The sequence below is a fragment of the Arachis ipaensis genome, chromosome B10 (genome assembly GCF_059453495.1).
Source record: "Arachis ipaensis isolate K30076 ecotype BB chromosome B10, ASM5945349v1, whole genome shotgun sequence".
In the NCBI taxonomy this organism is placed as follows: Eukaryota; Viridiplantae; Streptophyta; class Magnoliopsida; order Fabales; family Fabaceae; genus Arachis; species Arachis ipaensis.
In genome coordinates, this window is record NC_142435.1 from 7955445 (window position 1) to 7981666 (window position 26222).

Below are 26222 nucleotides of genomic sequence, written 5' to 3' on the forward strand. Positions count from 1 at the left end.
CGAGTGCTGGGCGTAGTGACAGACGCAAAAGGATAGTAAATCCTATTCCAGTATGATCGAGAACCTACAGATGATTAGCCGTGCGGTGACAGCGCACCTGGACCATTTTCACTGAGAGGAAGGATGGTAGCCATTGACAACGGTGATCCACCAACACACAGCTTGCCATAGGAGGGACGTGCGTGCGTGAAGAAGAAGACAGGGAGAAAGCAGAGATTCAAAAGACAAAGCATCTCCAAAACTCCAACATATTCTCCATTACTGCATAACAAGTATTTATTTCATGCTCTTTTATTCCTCGTAATTCAATTTGATAAGTGAATTATTTTCCTGACTAAGAGCTACAAGGTAACCATAGATTGCTTCAAGCCAACAATCTCCGTGGGATTCGACCCTTACTCACGTAAGGTATTACTTGGACGACCCAGTGCACTTGCTGGTTAGTTGTGCGAATTTGTAAAAAATAGTAATATTGACATTGACATGTAACAAATTCGTGCACCAGGCACGTATAAATTCCCAGGTATGGATAGCCCCCTTTGTGTAATTTATGAATGAATGTTTGAATGTTATATGAATGTGAAATCTATGCATAGAATCACGGGGATGCGCGACGGGGGACAGTCTAAGGTTTTCGGACTTGTCGTGTTGGCTGGATAACCGACATATGAGCCTTATCAGCCATAGAACAGGCATGTATCATGTGCATTTGTTTGTGTGATTGCTATGCATTATCTGGGATTGCCTAATTGAACATATATATCGTGTTACCTGCTATTCTTGCTATTTGCACTATCTGCTTATTACTTGTGCGTGAATTTTTTTGGTTGCTTGTCTCTGCTGAATTTATGGAAGACGGAGGGACGGAGGAATGGTTAAGGGTTGAGTGTTAGGTGTTAGGTTTAAGACAAAGGATTATAGTGTACTTAGAACACCTACCCCTATTTATGGATTTTACTTAGAGGTTAAGTTCTGTAATTGTATGACGAAGTTCTAGGATTGCCTTTGGCATTCCCAGGACCTTATTTATTATACGCAAGGTACCTTTACCATGCTGAGAACCTCCGGTTCTCATCCCATACTGTGTTGTTGTTTTCAGATGCAGGTCGAGAGGCTCCTCGCTAGGCGTCTGGATCTTTAAAGCGGAGTAGTCCTTGGGATATTTTGGGTTCTCTGTTTGTGTATATATGACTCATGTACTTAGCTTGCTAAACTTGTTTATTTTGTTCCTCATAGAGGCTACAGGAGAGTTAGGGACTTGTTTCTATATTTTGGATATTCGGGGTTCTTATGTATATATATATAAATATTCTCCGGCCAGCCTTGGCTTCGCATGCTGAGTCAGAAGCTAGTTCCTCTGCATTTTTGGCACTCTTATGACTCTTGTCTTATTCCTATCATTAGCTTTTAAGTTTCTTAGCACGCAAGTAATCCTTTCTCTTGAGCGTTGCGCTTTTTATTTTGCGATTTTGTTTTACCCATTTTTTAAGGCTCCTAGTTTATTATATTCTTTCTGCTATTATACGTATGTATTTTATTTTAGAGGTCGTAGCGCCTCACCACCTTTGTTTTACATCCTAGGTGTAAAGCCTTGTGTGGTAGGGTGTTACATTATGGTATCAGAGCAGTTCATTTCTATAGAGCTTGAGGGACGGACTGATTATGCCTCTGGGTATACTTTGGGTGTTTATACATGCTATTTAAGGTATCTAACTGGTATATGTGGCATGAATGCTCATGAGCATGCATCTGGGACTTTGAAATACTGGACTTGAGATATTGAGACTAATCACCTTGATATCACTTGTTTGGTATAAACAGGAACCAAATGGCGTCTCGTGGGCGCGGTCGTGAGTGCAATCGAGGTCGAAGACGGAGAGTTAATGAGGTAACCATACCGGTAGATAGTTTGACAGATATCGTGATCGCAATGATGAGTGTTGTTGCTGCCATTGGTGCTGTTGCTGCTGCGACCATCCGAGTGATCGATGGGATGGAACCACAAGCTGGAACCGGCAACGAAAGTGATAATGAATATGAAGGTGGACATAATGTTCCGACTACAGGGGTACCAGTGGGTTATCCAGAGCAAGTTAACCCGGGTCAGGCAACGGGAGAAAGCTCAAGGAGGATTGAGGTAGCAAGGAGTAATCGCCGGGAACCCTTCCCAAAGAAAAAGGGGCATATTACACCTAGGAGCCAAAATTTCAAAAAGAATCATTTTGTCGCTTCACGTTTCCAACGCCGGAATAATGACCAAAGGAACAAAAACTGTCTGGATCCGAATTTAGAAGGGCAAACTAGTACCGAACTGGATGACTTAAGGTGCCTGGTGTACGAAATTGTGATCACACTTTTCACAACTCCGTACAACTAACCAGCAAGTGCACTGGGTCGTCCAAGTAATAGCTTACGTGAGTAAGGGTCGATCCCATGGAGATTGTCGGCTTGAAGTAAGCTATGGTCATCTTGTAAATCTTAGTCAGGCGAATTCAATTGGTTATGATTTTTGATAATTAAAAGATAAATAAAACATAAAATAAAATAAAGATACTTATGTAATTCATTGGTGGAAATTTCAGATAAGCGTTTGGAGATGCTTTGTTGCTTCTGAACCTCTGCTTTATTATTGTCTTCATCCAATCATGCGTGCTCCCTTCCATGGCAAGCTGTATGATCCTCTCGGATGAAAAATAACAGGTACGGTTTCTGCACGGCTAATCAACTGTCGGATTTCTCATCTCGGATGAAAAATACCAGGTACAGCTACCGCATGGCTAATCATCTGTCGGTTCTCCCTAGCATCGGAATAGGATCTCTCTATCCTTTTGCACACTGTCACTGCGCCCAACATTCGCGAGTTTGAAGCTCGTCACAGTCATCCCTTCCCAGATCCTACTCAGAATACCACAGACAAGGTTTAAACTTTCTAGATCTCAGGAATGCTGCCAATTGGTTCTAGCTTATACCACGAAGGTTCTAATCTCACGGAATCGGTCTGTGGATTAGAGACCCAAGAGAATATACTCCGGCTGTCGTCCAATGACTACGTTGAACATCATGTAGACCGCTTGTGGTTGTCAGGCACGCGGATCTTGGCTAAGTGAGTAACGAAGATAGTGGGTGATTGGTGCACGAAATTGTGATCTCCAGGCTCGAACAAATCCTGGTAATGGCTCCAAAGCTTGGTGCTCTGATCTAGTTTTACAGTCTGTCACAACTTCGATACAACTAACCAGCAAGTGCACTGGGTCGTCCAAGTAATACCTTACGTGAGTAAGGGTCGAATCCCACGGAGATTGTTGGTATGAAGCAAGCTATGGTCACCTTGTAAATCTCAGTCAGGCGGATATAAAGTGATAATGTTGTTTTCGAATATTATATAATAAAATAGGGATAGAGATACTTATGTAAATCATTGGTAGGAATTTCAGATAAGCGAATGGAGGTGCTTTCGTTCCTCTGGACCTCTGCTTTCCTGCTATCTTCATCCAATCAGTCTTACTCCTTTCCATGGCTGGCTTTATGCAAGGGCATCACCGTTGTCAGTGGCTACATCCCCTCCTCTCAGTGAATAATATGCTCACGCACCCTGTCACGGCACGGCTATTCATCTGTCGGTTCTCGATCATGCTGGAATAGGATTCACCCTCCTTTTGCGTCTGTCACTAACGCCCAGCACTCGCGAGTTTGAAGCTCGTCACAGTCATTCAATTATTGAATCCTACTCAGAATACCACAGACAAGGTTTAGACCTTCCGGATTCTCTTGAATGCCGCCATCATTCTAGCTTACGCCACGAAGATTCTGGTTAGGAGATCTAAGAGATACTCATTCTAGCTTAATTCATGTAGAACAGAAGTGTTTGTCAGGCACGCGTTCATAGGGGAGATGGTGATGAGCGTCACACATAATCATCACCTTCATCACGTTCTTGGGTGCGAATGGATATCTTAGAAGCGAAATAAGATGAATTGAATAGAAAACAGTAGTACTTTCATTAATCTTTGAGGAACAGCAGAGCTCCACACCTTAATCTATGGAGTGTAGAAACTCTACCGTATGAAAATACATAAGTGAAGGTCCAGGCATGGCCGAGATGGCCAGCCTCTTAAAGCGTGATCAAAGGATCATAAGGTAATCCAAAGATGCCTAATACAATAGTAAGAGGTCCTATTTATAATAAACTAGCTACTAGGGTTTACATGAGTAAGTATTTGATGTATAAATCCACTTCCGGGGCCCACTTGGTGTGTGTTTGGGCTGAGCTTAAGTGTTGCACGTGAAGAGGCCATTTGTGGAGTTGAACGCCAGTTTTTGTGCCAGTTTGGGCGTTCAACTCTGGTTTTGGATCCTTTTCTGGCGCTGGACGCCAGATTTGGGTAGAAAGCTGGCGTTGAACGCCAGTTTACGTCGTCAATTCTTGGCCAAAGTATGGACTATTATATATTGCTGGAAAGCCCTGGATGTCTACTTTCCAACGCAATTGGAAGCGCGCCATTTCGAATTCTGTAGCTCCAGAAAATCTACTTTGAGTGCAGGGAGGTCAGAATCCAACAGCATCTGCAGTCCTTCTTCAACCTCTGAATCTGATTTCTGCTCAAGTCCCTCAATTTCAGCCAGAAAATACCTGAAATCACAGAAAAACACACAAACTCATAGTAAAGTCCAGAAATGTGAATTTAACACAAAATCTATTAAAAACATCCCTAAAAGTAACTAGATCCTACTAAAAACATACTAAAAACAATGTCAAAAAGCGTATAAATTACCCGCTCATCAGTGATTGTCACGGGTCACTCCTTCATTCTGACTTAACTGAATTAAGTTTGAGAGTATATCTTGGAGAAGAAGTAAGCGTGAATTGAAAGAGAAACAATAGTACTTGCATTAATTCATGAAGTACAGCACAGCTTCGCACCTTAATCTATGAGGTGTAGAAACTCCACCGTTGAAAATACATAAGAGAAAAAGGTCTAGGCATGGCCGAATGGCCAGCCTTCCAAATGTTTAAAGTGGTATAAGCTCTATAATACAATAGTAAAAAGTTCTATTTATACTAAACTAGTTACTAGGGATTACAGAAAATAAGTAACTAAGTGCAGATAGTGCAGAAATCTACTTCCGGGGCCCACTTGGTGTGTGCTTGGACAGAGCATTGAGCTTTACACGTGCATAGGCCATTTCTAGAGTTAAACGCCAGCTTGGATGCCAGTTTAGGCGTTTAACTCCAGTTCTGGTGCCAGTTCTGGCGTTTTACGCCAGAAAAGGGTCTCTGGCTGGCGTTTGAATGCCAGTTTGGGCCATCAAATCTCGGGAAGAGTATGGACTATTATATATTGCTGGAAAGCCCAAGATGTCTACTTTTCAACGCAATTGAGATCTCACCAATTGAGCTTCTGTAGCTCTAGAAAATTTACTTCGAGTGCAGGAGGGTCAGAATCCAACAGCATCTGCAGTCCTTTCTCAGCCTCTGAATCAGATTTTTGCTCAGGTCCCTCAATTTCAGCCAAAAAATACCTAAAATTACCGAAAAACACACAAACTCATAGTAAAGTCCATAAATGTGATTTTTGCATAAAAACTAATAAAAATATAATAAAAAGTAACTAAAACATACTAAAAACTATGTAAAAATAATGCCAAAAAGGGTATAAATTATCTGCTCATCACAACACCAAACTTAAATTGTTGCTTGTCCCCAAGCAACTAAAAAAAATAGGATAAAAAGAAGAGAAAATACAATAAATTCCAAAATATCAATGAAGCTTAGTTCCAATTAGATGAGCGGGACTAGTAGCTTTTTGCTTCTGAATAGTTTTGGCATCTCACTTTATCCTTTGAAGTTCAAAATGATTGGCATCCATAGGAACTCAAAATTTAGATAGTATTATCGATTCTCCTAGTTCAGTATGTTGATTCTTGAACACAGCTACTTTATGAGTCTTGGCCGTGACCCTAAGCATTTTGTTTTCCAGTATTACCACCGAATACATAAATGCCACAAACACATAACTGGGTGAACCTTTTCAGATTGTGACTCATCTTTGCTAGAGTCCCCAGTTAGAGGTGTCCAGAGCTCTTAAGCACACTCTTTTTGCTTTGGACCACGACTTTAACCGCTCAGTCTCAAGCTTTTCACTTAACACCTTCACGCCACAAGCACATGGTTATGGACAGCTTGATTTAGCCGCTTAGGCCAGGATTTTATTCCATTAGGCCCCCTATCCATTAATGCTCAAAGCCTTGGATCCTTTTTACCCTTGCCTTTTGGTTTAAAGGGCTATTGGCTTTTTCTGCTTGCTTTTTCTTTATTTTTCGCCTTCTTTTTTTTCGCAAGCTTTGTGTTTTTCACTGCTTTTTCTTGCTTCAAGAATCAATTTTATGATTTTTCAGATTATCAATAATATTTCTCCTTTTTCATTATTCTTTCAAGAGCCAAAAATTTTAACATTCATAAACTTCACTATAAAAAATATGTACTGTTCAAGCATTCATTCAGAAAACAAAAAGTATTGCCACCACATCAAAATAATTAAACTATTTTCAAGATAGAATTCGAAATTCATGTACTTCTTTTTCTTTTTCAGAAAACATTTTTCATTTAAGAAAGGTGAAGGATTCATGGGACATTCATAGCTTTAAGACATAGACACTAAACACTAATGATCATGTAATAAAGACAAAAACATAGACAAAACATAAAGTATAGAAACGAAAAACGAAAAATAAATAACAAGGAAATTAAAGAACGGGTCCACCTTAGTGACAGCGGCTAGTTCTTCCTCTTGAAGATCCTATGGAGTGTTTTAGCCCCTCAATATCTCTTCCTTGCCTTTGTTGCTCCTCCCTTATGGCTCTTCAGTCCTCTCTGATTTCATAGAGGACAATGGAGTGCTCTTGGTGCTCCATCCTTAGTTGCTCCATGTTGGAACTCAAATCTCCTAAAGAGGTGTTGAGTTGCTCCCAATAGTTGTGTGGAGGGAAATGCATCCATTGAGTCATCTCAGGGATTTCTGAGTGATGAGGGACTTCCTCATGCTCTTGTTGAGGTCCATGAGTGGGCTCTCTTATTTGCTCCATCCTCTTTTTAGTGATGGGTTTGTCCTCTTCAATGAGGATGTCTTCCTCTATGACAATTCCTGCTTAATTGCATAGGTTACAGATAAGATGAGGGAAGGCTAACCTTGCCAAAGTGGAGGGCTTGTCAGCCACCATGTATAGTTCTAGAGATATGATCTCATGAACTTCTACTTCCTCTCCAATCATGATATTATGGATCATGATAGCCCGGTCCACAGTAACTTCAGACCGGTTGCTAGTAGGAATGATAGAGCGTTGGATGAACTCTAACCATCCTCTAGCTATGGGCTTGAGGTCAAGCCTTCTCAGTTGAACTAGCTTACCTTTGGAGTCTCTCTTCCATTGCACTCCTTCCACACAGATGTCCATGAGGACTTGGTCCAACATTTGATCAAAGTTGACTCTTCTAGTGAAAGGATGAGGATCTTCTCTCATTATTGGCAAGTTGAATGCCAACCTTACAGTTTTCAGACTGAAATCCAAGTATTTTCCTCGAACCATTGTGAGCCAATTCTTTGGGTTCGGGTTCATACTTTGATCATGGTTCTTAGTGATCCATGCATTAGCATAGAACTCTTGAACCATTAAGATTTCGACTTGTTGGATGGGGTTGGTGAGAGCTTCCCCACCTCTTCTTCAAACCTCACGTCGGATCTCCGGATATTCACTCTTTTTGAGCATGAAGGGGACCTCGGGGATCACCTTTTTCTTGGCCACAACTTCATAGAAGTGGTCTTGATGGACTTTTGAGATGAATCTCTCCATTTCTCATGACTCGGAGGTGGAAGCAATTGTCTTCCCTTTCCTCTTTCTAGAGATTTCTCTGGCCTTAGGTGCCATTAATGGTTATGGAAAAACAAAAAGCAGAGTTTTTTCCCACACCAAACTTAAAAGGTTTTCTCGTCCTCGAGTAAAAGAAGAAAGAAAGGAGGAGAAGAAGGAGAAATGGAGGAGATAGAGGGGTGTTTTGGATTCGGCCAAGGGGGGTTTAAGTGTTTATAATGTGTGAAATTGAAGGTGGTAAGGAGGGGTATTTATAGGGTAAGAGAGAGAGGGAAGTCGTGTATGAAGGGGTTGGGTTTGGGAGGGAAATGTTTTGAATTTGAATGATGAGGTAGGTGGGATTTTTGGGGAATAGTGGATGGATGTGAGTGGTGAAGAGATTATGGGAAAGATGGTAGGACTTGATAGGTAAAGGGTATTTGGGAAAGAGTGTTATGGAAAGGTGTGAAAAGGAGAGAGAGTGAGTTAGGGGTAGGTGGGGATCCTGTGGGATCTACAGATCTTGAGGTGTCAAGGAATTCTAGTCCCTGTACCTTTCTGGCATTTAAACGCCCTCTGTGTGCCATTTCTGGCGTTTAACGCCAGCTCTGCTACCTTTCCTGGCATTAAACGCCAGGCTGATGCCCTTTTCTGGCATTTAACGCCAACCATACACCCTTTGGTGGCGTTAAACGCCAGTCTGTCTGTCAATTCTGGCGTTTAACGCCAGCCAGACACCAGACACCCTTTTTTGGCATTAAACGCTAGTCTATCTGCCAATTCTGGCGTTTAACGCCCAGAATGATGCTAGACTGGGCGTTAAACGCCCATTCTGCTATCCTTACTGGCGTTTAAACACCAGTAAGTCTGTCCTCCAGGGTGTGCTGTTTTTGATGCTGTTTTTGATTCTGCTTTAATTCTACAGCTGTTTTTATGATTCCACATGATCATCGACCTAAAGAAAACACAAAATAACAATGGAAAACAAATGTCTATAAAAATAAATATAATTAAATAACGTTGGGTTGCCTCCTAATAAGCGCTTCTTTAATGTCAATAGCTTGACAGTGAGCTCTTAGAGAGCTTCACAGTAGAGACTCAGAGCTTAATGGTGGCCTCCCAACACCAAACTTAGAAGTTGAGTATGGGGGCTCTGTTTGGCTCTGTATTGAGAGAAGATTTTCATGCTTCTTCTCCATGGTTACAGAGGAAGATTCTTGAGCCTTAAACACAAGGTAGTCCTCATTCAATTGAAGGACTAACTCTCCTCTGTCCACATCAATCACAGCCCTTGCTATGGCTAGGAAGGGTCTTCCAAGGATGATGGATTCATTCTCATCCTTCCCAGTGTCTAGGATTATGAAGTCAGCAGGAATGTACAGGCATTCAACCTTCACTAAGACATCCTTTACAAGTTCATAAGCCTGTTTCATTGATTTGTCTGCCATCTCTAATGATATTCTTACAGCTTGTACCTCAAAGATCCCTAGTTTCTCCATTACAGAGAGTGGCATGAGGTTTATTCCTGACCCCAGGTCACACAGAGCCTTCTCAAAGGTCATGGTGCTTATGGTACAAGGTATTAAGAACTTTCCGGGATCCGATTTCTTCTGAGGTAATTTCTGTTGAACCAAGGCATTTAGTTCATTAATGAACAATGGAGGTTCATCCTCCCAAGTCTCATTACCAAATAACTTGGCATTCAACTTCATGATTGTTCCTAGATACTGAGAAACTTGCTCTTCAACAATATCTTCATCCTCTTCAGAGGAGAAATACTCATCAGAGCTCATGAATGGCAATAGTAAGTTCAGTGGAATCTCTATGGTCTCTGTATGAGCCTCAGATTCCTTTGGTTCCTCATTAGGGAACTCCTTAGTGGTCAGTGGACGTCCATTGAGGTCTTCCTCACTGGAAATCACTGCCTCTTCCTCCTCTATAGGTTTGGCCACTTTGGGTATATTGATGGCCTTGCACTCTCTCTTTGGATTCTTTTCTGTATTACTTGGGAGAGTACTAGGAGGGATTTCAGTAACTCTTTTACTCAGCTGACTCACTTGTGCCTCCAAATTTCTGATGGAGGACCTTGTTTTAGTCATGAAACTGAGAGTGGTCTTAGATAGATCAGAGACTATGGTTGCTAAGTCAGAGAGGCTCTGCTTAGAATTCTCTGTCTGTTGCTCAGAAGATGATGGAAAAGGTTTGCTATTGCCAAACCTATTTCTCCACCATTATTATTATTAAAGCCTTGATTAGGCTTCTGCTGATCCTTCCATGAGAAATTAGGATGATTCCTCCATGAAGGATTGTAAGTGTTTTCATAGGATTCTCCCATGTAATTCACCTCTTCCATTGCAGGATTCTCAGGGTCATAAGCTTCTCCTTCAGAGGAGGCTTCCTTAGTATTGCCGGATGCATCTTGCAATCCAGTCAGATTCTGAGAAATCATATTGACTTGCTGAGTCAATATTTTGTTCTGACCCAATATGGCATTCAGAGTATCAATATTAAGAACTCCTTTCTTCTAAGTCATCCCATTATTCACAGGATTTTTTTCAGAAGTATACATGAACTGATTATTTGTAACCATTTCAATGAGTTCCTAGGCTTCTGCAGGTGTTTTCTTCAGATGGAGAGATCCACCAGCAGAGTGGTCCAATGACATCTTGGACAATTCAGACAGACCATCATAGAATATACATAAGATGCTCCATTCTGAAAGAATGTCAGAAGGACACCTTCTGATCAATTGCTTGTATCTTTCCCAAGCTTTATAGAGGGATTCACCTTCCTTCTATTTGAAGGTTTAGACTTCCACTCTAAGCTTGCTCAACTTTTGAGGTGGAAAAAATTTGGCCAAGAAAGCATTGACCAACTTTTCCCAAGAGTTCAGGCTTTCTTTAGGTTGTGAGTCCAACCATATCCTAGCTCTGTCTCTTACAGCAAATGGGAAAAGCATAAGTCTGTAGACCTCAGGATTGACCCCATTGGTCTTAACAGTATCACATATCTGCAAGAATTCAACTAAGAACTGATGAGGATCTTCCAATGGAAGTCCATGAAACTTGTAATTCTGCTGTATTAGAGAAACTAATTGAGGCTTAAGCTCAAAGTTATTTGCTCCAATTGCAGAAATTGAGATGCTTCTTCCATAGAAGTCAGAAGTTGCTGTAGTAAAGTCACCAAGCATCTTCCTTGCATCTCCACCATTGTTATTGGGTTCGGCTGCCATGTCTACTTCTTTTTCAAAAATTTCTGTAAGGTCCTCTCCGGAGTGCTGTGCTTTAGCTTCTCTTAGCTTCCTCTTCAGAGTCCTTTCAGGTTCAGGATCAGCTTCAACAAGAATATCCTTATCCTTGTTCCTGCTCATATGAAAAAGAAGAGAACAGAAAAGAAGAGAAATCTTCTATGTCACAGTATAGAGATTCCTTTAGGTGAGTAGAAGAATAGAAGAATAGAAGAATGAGGTAGAGAGAGGATAAGAAGAATTCGAACACAGAGAGAGGAAGAGGGTTCGAATTATGAGTAGAGGAGAAGTGTTAGTAAATAATTAAATAAATAGAAAGAGATGAGAGAGAGAGAGTATTCGAATTTTAAAAAGAGGGAGAAGAAAAATAATTTTTTATTTTTATTTAATTAATTAAGTTAGAATTCAAAATTTAAGAAAAGAAATAAAATAAAATTAGAATTTAAAACAATTAGTTAATTAGAAAGAATTTTGAAAAAGTGGTTAGTTAGTTTTCAAAATTAATGAGAGAGAAAAGTAGTTAGGTGGTTTTGAAAAAGATAAGAAATAGTAAACTTTTTAAAATTAAAACAAACAAGTCAAGTGGTTAATTGAAAAAGATTTGAAAATAAGTTTTGAAAAGATAAGAAGTTAGAAAAAGATTTTGAAATTAAGTTTTGAAAAAGATATGATTGAAATTTATTTTGAAAAATAAATTTAAAAAGATTTGATTTTGAAAGTTAAAGTTGATGACTTGACTAACAAGAAACTAAAAGATATGATTCTAGAATTTTAAGATTGAACCTTTCTTAACAAGAAAGTAACAAACTTGAAATTTTTGAATCAAAACATTAAATGTTAGCAATAATTTCCAAAATTATGAAATACAATTAAGAGAAAGATTTTGAAAATTAATAAAAAAAAATTTTAGAAAACATGAAAGAAAAATGAAAAAGATTTGATTTTTGAAAAAGATTTGAAAAGATAAAGTTTTTAAATTGAAATTTTGACTTGACTAACAAGAAACAACTAAATTTTGAAATTTTTTTACTAAGTCAACCCAAAATTTCGAAATTTATGAGTGAAATAAGGGAAAGATATTATTTTTTATTTTTGAATTAATGAAGAAAGAGAAAAACAACAAAATGACATAAGATATAAAAATTTAAGATCAAAACAAATAATGCATGCAAGAACACTTTGAATGTCAAGATGAACACCAAAAACACTTTGAAGATCATGATGAACATCAAGAACATATTTTTGAAAATTTTTTAAGAAAAGAAACACATGCAAGACACTAAACTTAAAAATTTTTAATGTTTAGACACTATGAATTCGAAAATGCACATGAAAAACAACAAAAAGCACAAAACAAGAAAATCACAAGATTAAACAAAGAAAATCATCAAGAACAACTTGAAGATCAAGAAAGAACATATGATGAATTTTTGAAAATTTAAGAACAATTTAAGACATGCAATTGACACCAGACTTAAAATTTTGACACAAGACTCAAACAAGAAACACAAAATTTTTTTAGGTTTTTATGATTTTATTAATTTTTTTTTTCGAAATTATTTTGGAAAAGGAAAATAAAAAAATTCAAAATTTTTAATAAGAATTCCAGGATTCATGCAATGTTAGTCTAAAGCTTCGGTCCAAAAGAATTAGACATGGCCAAATGGCCAGCCAAGCTTTAGCATAACAAATACAGACATGTCCTTTCTATAATGGAAAGTGGAAACCTCAGTCCAAAAGATTAGACATGGCTTAACAGCCAGCTAGGCTTCAACATCTCAAGAAGCTCTAGAATTCATTCTTAAAAATTCTGAAGAACAATTTTTTTTTGTATTTTTTAGAAAATAAAAATAAAAAGCTTAAACATAAAATAAAATTACCCAATCTAAGCAACAAGATGAACCGTCAGTTGTCCAAACTCGAACAATCTCCGGCAACGGCGCCAAAAACTTGGTGCACGAAATTGTGATCACACTTTTCACAACTCCGCACAACTAACCAGCAAGTGCACTGGGTCGTCCAAGTAATACCTTACGTGAGTAAGGGTCGGTCCCACAGAGATTGTCGGCTTGAAGCAAGCTATGGTCATCTTGTAAATCTTAGTCAGGCGGATTCAATTGGTTATGAGTTTTGATAATTAAAAGATAAATAAAACATAAAATAAAATAAAGATACTTATGTAATTCATTGGTGGGAATTTCAGATAAGCGTTTGGAGATGCTTTGTTGGTTTTGAACCTTTGCTTTCTTATTGTCTTCATCCAATCATGCGTGCTCCTTTCCATGGCAAGCTGTATGATCCTCTCGGATGAAAAATACCAGGTACGGTTTCTGCACGGCTAATCAACTATCAGATTTCTTGTCTCGGATGAAAAATACCAGGTACAGCTACCGTACGGCTAATCATCTGTCGGTTCTCCCTAGCATCGGAATAGGATCTCTCTATCCTTTTTTATACTGTCACTGTGCCCAACATTCACGAGTTTGAAGCTCGTCACAGTCATCCCTTCCCAGATCCTACTCGGAATACCATAGACAAGGTTTAGACTTTTCGAATCTCAGGAATGCTGCCAATTGGTTCTAGCCTATACCACGAAGGTTCTAATCTCACGGACTTGGTCTGTGGATTAGAGACCCAAGAGAATATACTCCGGCTGTCGTCCAATGACTACGTTGAACATCATGTAGACCGCTTGTGATTGTCAGGCACGCGGATCTTGGCTAAGCGAGTAACAAAGATAGTGGGTGATTGTCACGGGTCACCCCTTCATTCTGACTTAACTGAATTAAGTTTGAGAGTATGTCTTAGAGAATAAGTAAGCGTGAATTGAAAGAAAAACAATAGTACTTGCATTAATTCATGAAGAACAGTAGAGCTCCACACCTTAATCTATGAGGTGTAGAAACTCCACCGTTGAAAATACATAAGAGAAAAAGGTCTAGGCATGGCCGAATGGCTAGCCTCCCAAATGTTTAAAGTGGCATAAGTTCTATAATACAATAGGAAAAGTTCTATTTAAACTAAACTAGTTACTAGGGATTACAGAAAATATGTAACTAAGTGCAGATAGTGCAGAAATCCACTTCCGGGGCCCACTTGGTGTGTGCTTGGGCTGAGCATTGAGTTTTACATGTGCATAGGCCATTTCTAGAGTTAAACGCCAGCTTGAATGCCAGTTTGGGCGTTTAACTCCAGTTCTGGTGCCAGTTCTGGCGTTTTACGCCAGAAAAGGGTCTCTGACTGGCGTTTGAACGCCAGTTTGGGCAATCAAATCTCAGAAAAAATATGGACTATTATATATTTCTGGAAAATCCAAGATGTCTACTTTCCAACGCAATTGAGAGCGTACCAATTGGGCTTCTGTAGCTCTAGAAAATTTACTTCGAGTGCAGGAGCGTCAGAATCCAACAGCATCTGCAGTCCTTTCTCAGCCTCTGAATCAGATTTTTGCTCAGGGCCCTCAATTTCAGCCAGAAAATACCTGAAATTACAGAAAAACACACAAACTCATAGTAAAGTCTAGAAATGTGATTTTTGCATAAAAACTAATAAAATATAATAAAAAGTAACTAAAACATACTAAAAACTATGTAAAAACAATACCAAAAAGGGTATAAATTATCCGCTCATTAGTGTCCAAGATGCAAGAAGTACCATCCAAATAGACCATGCAGGGCCGGATTAGGTGTACGTTACAAGTGCGGGAGGCCAGGGCATGTATTTCGAAATTGTCCACACAAGAAAGGCTAGGATACAACCGAATTCGATTTTCAGACCCGAGGTAATTATAAACCAGCAGTTGAATTTTTAACTTCCTTGTGTACCATTGATATGTAATATTCGTTCGTGACGCATGACAAGTTTCAGTAATCATGAGGTCCAAGTCGCTAATTAGTCGAAAACTATTGGTTGTTAAGATGGAGTGATACATAGCTAACTTGGAGGAGTGGTTAGGCTTTTGAAGGTTAAGGATTAAGTGACATAGTGGAAGCAGGTTGGACCGTATAGTGGAAGCAGGTTGGACCGTATCTAAGGAATCAAGAGTGTTGAGGGTTACGCGGAGTTATTGTTTGGAATCCAGTGACGGTGAAACTTTGAGGAAGAGGAATAGAGCGAATTCAACCTTTAGCTGTTAATTGTTAAGAGGTAAGTGAAGATGAAACCAAATCCCTATACGAGAGAGTTTCTAAGATAATTCATGTAGGTGTGTCAGAACTCGGGCTTAGTACCGGAAGCCGGATTAACTTCAATCGCACCACAAGTAAGGACTTCATTATAATCGGTAGAATTTAGGATTGAGTGGAAGGAAGTACTAGAAGAGGGAATCATCTAACCAACTATTTCTTTGTAGGAAGCGCCGGTTATGCCGGAGAAGAGGGAAGAGAACGGTAGGAAACCTTATGCAGAGAGAGTGTGCTAACGAACCTTCGTGACTTGATCTAATCCTTCTTTTGAAACCTACATTGACATTCTATCTGGAACTCTTCCTAATTGGCTTGATTACCTTTCTAACCTTACTCCTTATGCGCATGAATTTTGTTTCTTCCAGGATGAGTCTGAGCTTGTCTTGGTATAAACGCGTAATCCTTGAATCTTATATGCTTGCTATGACTAGAATTACCCTTATTCGCAAACCATGTTCTTCAGAATCAGCTGAAACTTCTTTGACTCTGTACGCTCTGTTCTTTCTACCAAAGGTCTTTAATTTGAACTCTTTTCTTGAGATGCACCTTGGTTCCTTTTCTTGTGCATTCCATCATTTCGGTATAATCCTGATTAACCATATACAAGATTCTCCTTCTGATTTATTACAAACACCGTTTGTATTGCTCATTCATTTTTTGAGCTTAATGTCCTTTTGAAAATTAACTTGAGCCTATATTAGTATCACGTATAAATTATAGCTGCAACTGTTGAGATGTTGATTCCTTAAGAGAAAGACTTTTGGACACGAAAGATGAAGCATGTAAGCGTGCGCCGTCAAAAAGAGTTTTGAAGCTTTAAATTCTTGCCGACCACAAAGCCTATGATTAGTTTAACGCACTAGAAATACACCGGTTACATGGATACCCGAATATGAAGAGAGCTTTCGAACTCTAAGAGAAGGATTAACCCCAAATCCAGTAACCAGGATACCCGAACTTATTTAACAACTCAAAATTAGTGCGATACATTACCAGAGGGGTTTAGGATATGTGTAAATACAACATCGTGAAGTGGTAACGGACGCCCTGAGTAAGAAGTTCCTGGGGAAATGCTTGGATATAAATTTCGGAGGAAGGAAGGCTAGGTAAGTTGGAACTTTAAATTGGATATCAAGGGTATAGCTAAAGGAGTCAAACTAAATCTATTGCGGTCTTAAAACGTGGCAAGGACGAAATGCAGGAAGCGTAAGAAGATGATAAAGATCTACTGAGGATGTCGAAGTCTGGAAAACAAGAGGGAACTAAGAAGAGATTTATATGCCTAATGCCGAAATAGATATAGTAGAGTCAAGGACTTAAGGAGTGCAATAACGATGATAAGGAGCTACTAAGAGTGCTGAAGCCGGTTGAATAAAAAAGATGCCAAGAGAGGGTTATGTGTCGAGGTCAGAAGTTGAAATAAGAAACTATTGCCCGAAGCTTACAAGAGAGGATTTTCGAATTTACCTTAAGATTTCTAAAACCTACCACGAATCCAAGAAGATATTTTGAATAGCCAGAAGTGAAGAACGAAGTGGCAATCTATGTGACTGCATATTGAACGCACAAGAAAGAAAAGAGAGACCACTAGAAGCCGTACGAAATGCTACAAGTATCAAAGGTTCTACATTAAAGGTAAAAGAGAATAGCCATTGATTTCATAGTAGGTTACCGCGGACTAGGACAAAAAGTGATACTGTTAGGGAATCATGGACCAAGTAACCAAGTCCATTTTGTCCATCGGAGCAAACTACTTAGTGGGGATATCAACGAGACAATACATCAGAGAGAAGGTAAGACTTCACAGTACGTTAAACACCTCCGAATTAATCAAAAACTGGAACGTCGAACATCTTAGTTCTTGAATTTGATAGCTGGTGCGCAGAAATTGTGATCATCAATGGCGCCAACAACTTGGTACGCACAATTGTAATCTCAACTCTTTATCACAACTTCGCACAACTAACCAGCAAGTGCACTGGGTCATCCAAGTAATAAACCTTACGTGAGTAAGGGTCGATCCCATGGAGATTGTCGGCCTGAAGCAAGCTATGGTCACCTTGTAAATCTCAGTCAGGCAGATTCAAATGGTTATGGTGAATTAATAATAAAAACATAAATAAAATATAAACTGGGATAGAGATACTTATGTAATTCATTGGTGAGAATTTCAGATAAGTGTATAGAGATGCTTTCATTCCTCCTGAACCTCTGCTTTCCTGCTGTCTTCATCCAATCATTCCTACTCCTTTCCATGGCAAGCTGTATGTAGGGCATCACCGTTGTCAATGGCTACATCCCATCCTCTCTGTGAAAATGGTCCAATGCACTGTCACTGCATGGCTAATCATCTGTCGGTTCTCGATCATACTGGAATAGGATTTACTATCCTTTTGCGTCTGTCACTACGCCCAGCACTCGCGAGTTTGAAGCTCGCCACAGCCATCCCTTTCCAGATCCTACTCGGAATACCACAGACAAGGTTTAGACTTTTCGGATCTCAAGAATGGCCGTCCATGGGTTCTAACTTATACCACGAAGATTCTAATATCTCGGACTCGATCCTCTGTATTAGATATCTAAGAGATATTCATTCTAGCTTGTTTGCATGTAGAACGGAAGTGTTTGTCAGGCACGCGTTCATAAGTGAGAATGATGATGAGCGTCACATAATCATCACATTCATCATGTTCTTGGGTGCGAATGGATATCTTAGAATAGGAATAAGCTTGAATTGAATAGAAAAACAATAGTACTTTGCATTAATTTATGAGGAACAGCAGAGCTCCACACCTTAATCTATGGTGTGTAGAAACTCTACCGTTGAAAATACATAAGAACAAGGTCTAGGCATGGCCGAGAGGCCAGCCCCCAAATGTGATCTAAAGATGAAACTAAAGATATTCCAAAGATGTTCCAAAAGATGTAAATACAATAGTAAAAAGTCCTATTTATGCTAAACTAGCTACTAGGGTTTACAGAAATGAGTAAATGATGCAGAAATCCACTTCTGGGGCCCACTTGGTGTGTGCATGGGCTGAGCATTGAGCTTTACACGTGTAGAGGCTTCTCTTGGAGTTGAACGCCAGTTTGTAACCTGTTTCTGGCGTTTAACTCCAGAATGCAGCATGGAACTGGCGTTGAACGCCAGTTTGTGTCATCTAAACTCAGAAAAAGTATGGAGTATTATATATTGCTGGAAAGCCCTGGATGTCTACTTTCCAACGCAATTAAGAGCGTGCCATTTGGAGTTCTGTAGCTCCAGAAAATTCACTTTGAGTGCAGGGAGGTCAGAATCCAACAGCATCTGCAGTCCTTCTTCAACCTTTGAATTTGATTTTTTCTCAAGTCCCTCAATTTCAGCCAGAAAATACCTGAAATCACAGAAAAACACACAAGCTCATAGTAAAGTCTAGAAATGTGAACTTTAATTAAAAACTAATAAAAATATATTAAAAACTAACTAAATCATACTAAAAACTATGTAAAAACAATGCCAAAAAGCGTATAAATTATCCGCTCATCACAACACCAAACTTAAATTGTTGCTTGTCCCCAAGCAACTCCACGATTCCTCTCGATTCGTAATCTAATACACAAATTAATGGGTTCTAATAGGATAAAAAGAAGAGAATATACTATAAATTCTAAAATATCAATGAAACTTAGCTCCAATAAGATGAGCGAGACTTGTAGCTTTTTGCCTCTTGAATAGTTTTGGCATCTCACTTTATCCATTGAAGTTCAGAATTATTGGCATCTATAGGAACTCAGAGTTCAGATAGTGTTATTGATTCTCCTAGTTTAGTATGTTGATTCTTGAACACAGTTACTTAATGAGTCTTGGCTGTGGCCCTAAGCACCTTGTTTTCCTGTATTACCACCGGATACATAAATGCCACAGACACATAACTGGGTGAACCTTTTCAGATTGTGACTCAGCTTTGCTAAAGTCCCCAATTAGAGGTGTCCAGGGTTCTTAAGCACACTCTGTTTTTGCTTTGGACCTTGACGTTAACCGCTCAATCTCAAGTTTTCACTTGACACCTTCACGCCACAAGCACATGGTTAGGGACAGCTTGGTTTAGCCGCTTAGGCCAGGATTTTATTCCTTTAGGCCCTCCTATCCACTGATGCTCAAAGCCTTGAATCCTTTTTATTACCCTTGCCTTTTGGTTTTAAGGGCTACTGACTTTTTGCTCTTGCCTTTTTGGTTTTAAGAGCTTTTGGCTTTTTCTACTTGCTTTTTCTTTTTCTATTTTCTTTTTTTTTCGCTATATATTTTTTTTATTTTTTTTCTGCAAGCTTTTGTATTCACTGCTTTTTCTTGCTTCAAGAATCATTTTTATGATTTTTCAGATTATTAGATAACATGTCTCCTTTTTCCTTATTCTTCAAGAGCCAACATATTTAACATTCATAAACATCAACTTCAAAAAGACATATGCACTGTTCAAGCATTCATTCAGAAAACAAAAAGTATTGTCACCACATCAAAATAATTAAACTAGTTTCAAGGATGAATTCGAAACCATGTACTTCTTGTTCTTTTGTAATTAAAACATTTTTCATTCAAGAGAGGTGATGGATTCATATTCATAACTTTAAGGCATAGACACTTAGACACTAATGATCATGTAGTAAAGGCACAAACATAAATAACACATAAGGCTCAAAAACCGAAAAACAGAAAATGAATACACAAGGAGATTAAGGAATGAGTCTACCTTAGTGAGGGTGACGTCTTCCTCTTCTTGAAGAACCAATGGTGCTCTTGAGCTCCTCTATGTCTCTTCCTTGCCTTTGTTGCTCCATCCCTAGTGATTTTGGTGCTCCTATCCTTAGTTGCTCCCAATTGTTGTGTGGAGGAAAATGTATCCCTTGAGGTATCTCATGGATTTCTTGGTGAGGGAATTCCTCATGCTCTTGTTGAGGTCCATGAGTGGGCTCTCTTATTGTGCAGTCAAATGCTCTACTACTGAGCTATGGACCCTTGAGATGAATCTCTCCGTCTCCCATGACTCGGAGGTGGAAGCTTTTGTCTTCCTTTTTTCCTCTTTCTAGAGGTTTCTCTGGCCTCAGGTGCCATAAATGGTTATGAAAAAACAAAAAAGCAATACTTTTTCCACACCAAACTTAAAATGTTTGCTCGTCCCCGAGCAAAAGAAGAAAGAAAGGATGAGAAGAAGAAGAGAAGGAGAAGATGGAGGTGTGTGAATGGTTCGGCCAGGGGGGTTTAGGTGGTTAGGATGTGTGAAAAGGAAAGAGTGATGGTTTGAATTTGAGTGGGTGGGTGTAGGTGGGTTGTATGATGGTTTTGGAGGGGAATTAGAGGTGATTGGTGGAGGTTATTTTGGGGAAGAATGTTGTAGAAAGGTGTGAAGAAGAGAGAAGAAGAGGTGGGGATCCTGTTGGGTCCACAGATCCAGTGGGGCCAAGGACTTAACATCCCTGCTCCAATTAAGCGTGTAAAACGCCCTTGCTGTGCAATCCTGACGTTTAACGCCAGACCGCTGCCTGTTTCTGGCGTTAAACACCCAAATGTAGCTTGTTTCTGGCATTTAACGCCAGGTAGATGCTTGTTTCTGGCATTAAACGCCAGCTTGGTGCCTGTTTCTGGCGTTAAACGCCAGACAGATGCTTGTTTCTGGCGTTTGAACGCCAGACTGCTCTCCTCCAGGGTGTGCTATTTTTAATGCTGGTTTTCATTCTGTTTTTGATTTTTCAGAAGTTTTTGTGACTCCACATGATCATCAACCTAATAAAACATGAAATAACAAAGAGAAAATAAAATAGATATGATTAAATAACATTGGGTTACCTCCCAACAAGCACTTCTTTAATGTCAATAGCTTGACAGTGAGCTCCCATAGAGCCTCACAGATAATCAGAGCAAGCTTGGAACCTCCCAACACCAAACTTAGAGTTTGAATGTGGGGGTTCAACACCAAACTTAGAGTTTGACTGTGGGGGGTTTGATTGACTCTGCAGTGAGAGAAGCTTTTCATGCTTCCTCTCCATGGTTACAGAAGAAGATCCTTGAGTTTCAAACACAAGGTTGTCCTCATTCAGTTGAAGGACCAACTCTCCTCTGTCCACATCAATCACAGCTCTTGCTGTGGTTAGGAAGGGTCTTCCAAGGATGATGGATTCATCCTCGTCCCTCCCAGTGTCTACGATTATGAAATCAGCAGGGATGTAAAGGCCTTCAACCTTTACTAACACGTCCTCTACTAGTCCATAAGCCTATTATCTTGAGTTGTCTGCCATCTCTAATGAGATTCTAGCAGCTTGCACCTCAAAGATCCCAAGTTTCTCCATTACAGAGAGTGGCATTAAGTTTATGCCTGACCCCAGGTCACACAGAGCGTTCTCAAAGGTCATGGTGCCTATGTTACAGGGAATTAGGAATTTTCCAGGATCCTGTTTCTTTTGAGGTAATTTCTGCCTATCCAATGCATTCGGTTCACTAGTGAGCAAGGGAGGTTCATCTTTCCAAGTCTCATTACCAAATAATTTGGCATTCAGCTTCATGATTGCACCAAGATACTTGGCAACTTGCTCTTCAGTAATGTTTTCATCATCTTTAGAGGAAGATTATTCATCAAAGCTTATGAAGGGCAGAAGAAGGTTTAATGGATGTCTCTAGGTGAGCCTCAGATTCCTTTGGTTCCTCTAAGGGAAACTCCTTATTGATCACTGAACGTCCCAAGAGGTCTTCCTCACTGGGATTTACGTCCTCCTCCTCCTCTTTGGGTTCGGCCATTTTGGTTATATCAATGGCCTTGCACTCTCTCTTTGGATTCTCTTCTGTATTGCTTGGGAGAGTACTAGGAGGAGTTTCAGTGACCTTTTTACTCAGTTGGCCTACTTTTGCCTCCAAATTTCTAATGGAGGACCTTGTTTCATTCATGAAACTTAAAGTGGACTTAGATAGATCAGAGACTATATTTGCTAAGTTAGACGGATTCTGCTCAGAATTCTCTGTCTGTTGCTGAGTGGATGATGAAAAAGGTTTGCTATTGTTAAACCTGTTTCTTCCACCATTATTAAAGCCTTGTTGAGGCTTTTGTTGATCCTTCCATGAGAAATTTGGATGATTTCTCCATGAGGGATTATAGGTGTTTCCATAGGGTTCCCCCATGTAATTCACCTCTGCTATTGCAGGGTTCTCAGGATCATAAGCTTCTTCTTCAGAAGATGCCTCTTTAGTACTGTTGGATAATTCCTTTAATCCATTCAAACTTTGAGAGATCATATTGACTTGCTGAGTCAATATTTTATTCTGAGCCAATATGGCATTCAGAGTATCAATTTCAAGAACTCCATTCCTCATAGGCATCCTATTACTTACAGGATTCCTCTCAGAAGTGTACATAAACTGGTTGTTAGCAACCATGTCAATGAGTTCTTGAGCTTCTGCAGGCGTTTTCTTTAGGTGAATAGATCCACCTACAGAATGGTCCAGTGACATCTTTGATAGCTCAGACAGACCATCATAGAATATGTCCAGGATGGTCCATTCTGAAAGCATGTTAGAAGAACACTTTTTGGTCAGTTCCTTGTATCTCTCCCAAACTTCATAGATGGATTCACCTTCCTTTTGTCTGAAGGTTTGAACATCCACTCTAAGCTTACTAACCTTTTGAGGAGGAAAGAACTTGGCTAAGAAAGCCTTGACCAGCGTATCCCAAGAGTTCAGGCTATCTTTAGGTTGAGAGTCCAACCATACTCTAGCTCTGTCTCTTACAGCAAACGGGAAAAGCATAAGCCTGTAGACCTCGGGAGCAACCCCATTGGTCTTTACAGTATCACAGATCTGCAAGAATTCAGTTAAGAACTGAAAAGGATCTTCTGATGGAAGTCCATAAAACTTGCAGTTCTGTTGCATCAGAGAAACTAATTGAGGTTTCAGCTCAAAATTGTTTTCTCCAATGGCAGGGATTGAGATACTTCTTCCATGTAAATTGGAATTTGGTGCAGTAAAGTCACCAAGCATCTTCCTTGCATTGTTATTATTTTCAGCCATGTCTCCTTCTTTTTCGAAAATTTCTGTAAGATTTTCTCCAGAGAGTTGTGCTTTAGCTTCCCTTAGCTTCCTCTTCAGAGTCCTTTCAGGTTCAGGATCAGCTTCAACAAGAATGTTCTTATCCTTGTTCCTGCTCATATGAAAAAGAAGAAAACAGAAAAGAAAATATGGAATCCTCTATGTCACAGTATAGAGATTCCTTTATGTAAGTAGAAGAAGAGAAGAAGAGAAGAAGAGAAGAGGGAGAAGAGAAAAATTCGAAATTAAATTAAAATAAAAGGAAAACTATTTTTGTTTTTATTTTAATTATTAGTTAGAATTCGAAAATTAAAAAGAGAAATAAAATTAAATTAAAATTTAAAACAATTAGTTAATAAAAAAAGGAATTTTGAAAAAGAGGGAAGGGATTTTCGAAAATTAGAAAGAGAGAGTTAGTTAGGTAGTTTTGAAAAAGATATGAAAATCAATTTTGAAAAGATAAGAAGCTAGAAAAGAGGTTAGAAAAGATTTTGAAATTAATTTTGAAAAAGATGTGATTGAAATTTATTTTGAAAAAGATTTGAAAAAGAAATTTAAAAAGATTTGATTTTGAAAATTAAAGTTGATTACTTGACTAACAAGAAACAAAAAGATAGGATTTTAAAATTTAAAGATTGAACCTTTCTTACTAGGCAAGTAACAAACTTAAAATTTTTTGAATCAATCACATTAATTGTTAGTAGATATTTTGAAATTATGAAACAAAATAAGAAAAAGATTTTGAAAATAAATTTTAAAATTTTCGAAAATATGAAAGAAAAAATGAAAAAGATTTGATTTTTGAAAAAGATTTGAAAAAGATAGAATTTTTAAATTGAAAATTTGATTTGACTCATAAGAAACAATTAAATTTTAAATTTTTTTTGAAAAAGTCAACTCAAATATTCGAATTTTATGAGAAGAAAAAAGGGGAAGATATTTTTTTTATTTTTGAATTTTTAATGAAGAAAGAGAAAAACAACAAAAAGACTCAATGCATGAAAATTTTGAATCAAAACACATGATGCATGCAAGAACACTTTGAATGTCAAGATGAACACCAAGAACTTATTTTTGAAAATTTTTAAGAAAAGAAAAATATGCAAGACACCAAACTTAGACATTTTCAAAATTTAGACACTAATAATTCAAAAATGCATATGAAAAACAAGAAAAGACACAAAACAAGAAATTTTAAAGTTCAAATAAGAAGACTTACCAAGAACAACTTGAAGATCATGAAGAACACCCTGCATGAGTTTTTGAAAATTTTTTTTAGAGAAAAGTTAAAAATATGCAATTGACACCAAACTTAAAATTTGACACTAGACTCAAACAAGAAACACAAAATTTTTGGTTTTTATGATTTTATTAATTTTTTTTTGTTTTTTCGAAAATTATTTGGAAAAAGAAAAAGAAGAAATTTTTTTTGTATTTTTTGAAAATAAGAAATAAAAAGCTTTAAAATAAAAATAAAATTACCTAATCTGAGCAACAAGATGAATCGTCAGTTGTCCAAACTCGAACAATCCCCGGCAACTGCGCCAAAAACTTGGTGCGCATAAATTGTGATCATCAATGGCGCCAACAACTTGGTACGCACAATTGTAATCTCAACTCTTTATCACAACTTCGCACAACTAACCAGCAAGTGCACTGGGTCGTCCAAGTAATAAACCTTACTTGAGTAAGGGTCGATCCCACGGAGATTGTCGGCCTGAAGCAAGCTATGGTCACCTTGTAAATCTCAGTCAGGCGGATTCAATTGATTATGGTGAATTGATAATAAGAACATAAATAAAGTATAAACTGGGATAGAGATACTTATGTTATTCATTGGTGAGAATTTCAGATAAGCGTATAGAGATGCTTTCGTTCCTCCTGAACCTCTGCTTTCCTGCTATCTTCATCCAATCATTCCTACTCCTTTCCATGGCAAGCTGTATGTTGGGTATCACCGTTGTCAATGGCTACTTCCCGTCCTTTTCAGTGAAAATGGTCCAAGATGCTCTGTCACAGCACGGCTATTCATCTGTCGGTTCTCGATCATACTGGAATAGGATCCATTGATCCTTTTGCATCTATCACTACGCCCAGCACTCGCGAGTTTGAAGCTCGTCACAGCCATCCCTTCCCAGATCCTACTCCGAATACCACAGACAAGATTTAGACTTTCCGGATCTCAGGAATGGCTATCCATGGGTTCTAACTTATACCACGAAGATTCTAATATCTCGGACTCGGTCACCTGTATTAGATATCCAAGAGATACCCATTCAATCTAAGGTAGAACAGAAGTGGTTGTCAGGCACGCGTTCATAAGTTGGGAATGATGATGATTGTCACGATCATCAAATTCACATTGAAGTGCGAATGAATATCTTAGAAGCGGAATAAGTTTGTATTGAATAGAAAAACAGTAGTACTTTGCATTAATCTATGAGGAACAGCAGAGCTCCACACCTTAATCTATGGTGTGTAGAAACTCTACCGTTGAAAATACATAAGTGATGAAGGTTCAGGCATGGCCGAATGGCCAGCCCCCAACGTGATCTAAAGATGAAACTAAAGATGTTCCAAAGATGTAAATACAATAGTAAAAAGTCCTATTTATGCTAAACTAGTTACTAGGGTTTACAGGAATGAGTAAATGATGCAGAAATCCACTTATGGGGCCCACTTGGTGTGTGCTTGGGCTGAGCATTGAGCTTTACATGTGTAGAGGCTTCTCTTGGAGTTGAACGCCAGTTTGTAACCTGTTTCTGGTATTTAACTCCACTTTGCAACCTGTTTCTGGCGTTTAACTCCAGAATGCAGCATGGAACTGGCGTTGAACGCCAATTTGCGTCATCTAAACTCTGGCAAAGTATAGACTATTATATATTGCTGGAAAGCCCTG

General features: G+C 38.8%; 1 protein-coding gene and 1 non-coding gene across 2 annotated transcripts; both read left to right on the forward strand.

Moving 5' to 3' along the window:
• Positions 1–1828: 1828 nt before the first annotated feature.
• Positions 1829–14842, forward strand: LOC148579085 (uncharacterized). Its single transcript, XM_088488441.1, has 2 exons — positions 1829–2332; positions 14726–14842. The coding sequence occupies exons 1-2, from the start codon at positions 1829–1831 to the stop codon at positions 14840–14842; spliced, it is 621 nt and encodes a 206-aa protein (XP_088344567.1).
• Positions 14843–22804: 7962 nt separating this feature from the next.
• LOC148579086 (small nucleolar RNA R71) lies at positions 22805–22912 on the forward strand. Its single transcript, XR_015896465.1, has one exon. It is a non-coding gene; the product is annotated as a small nucleolar RNA R71 (small nucleolar RNA).
• The last annotated feature ends 3310 nt before the right edge of the window (positions 22913–26222 follow it).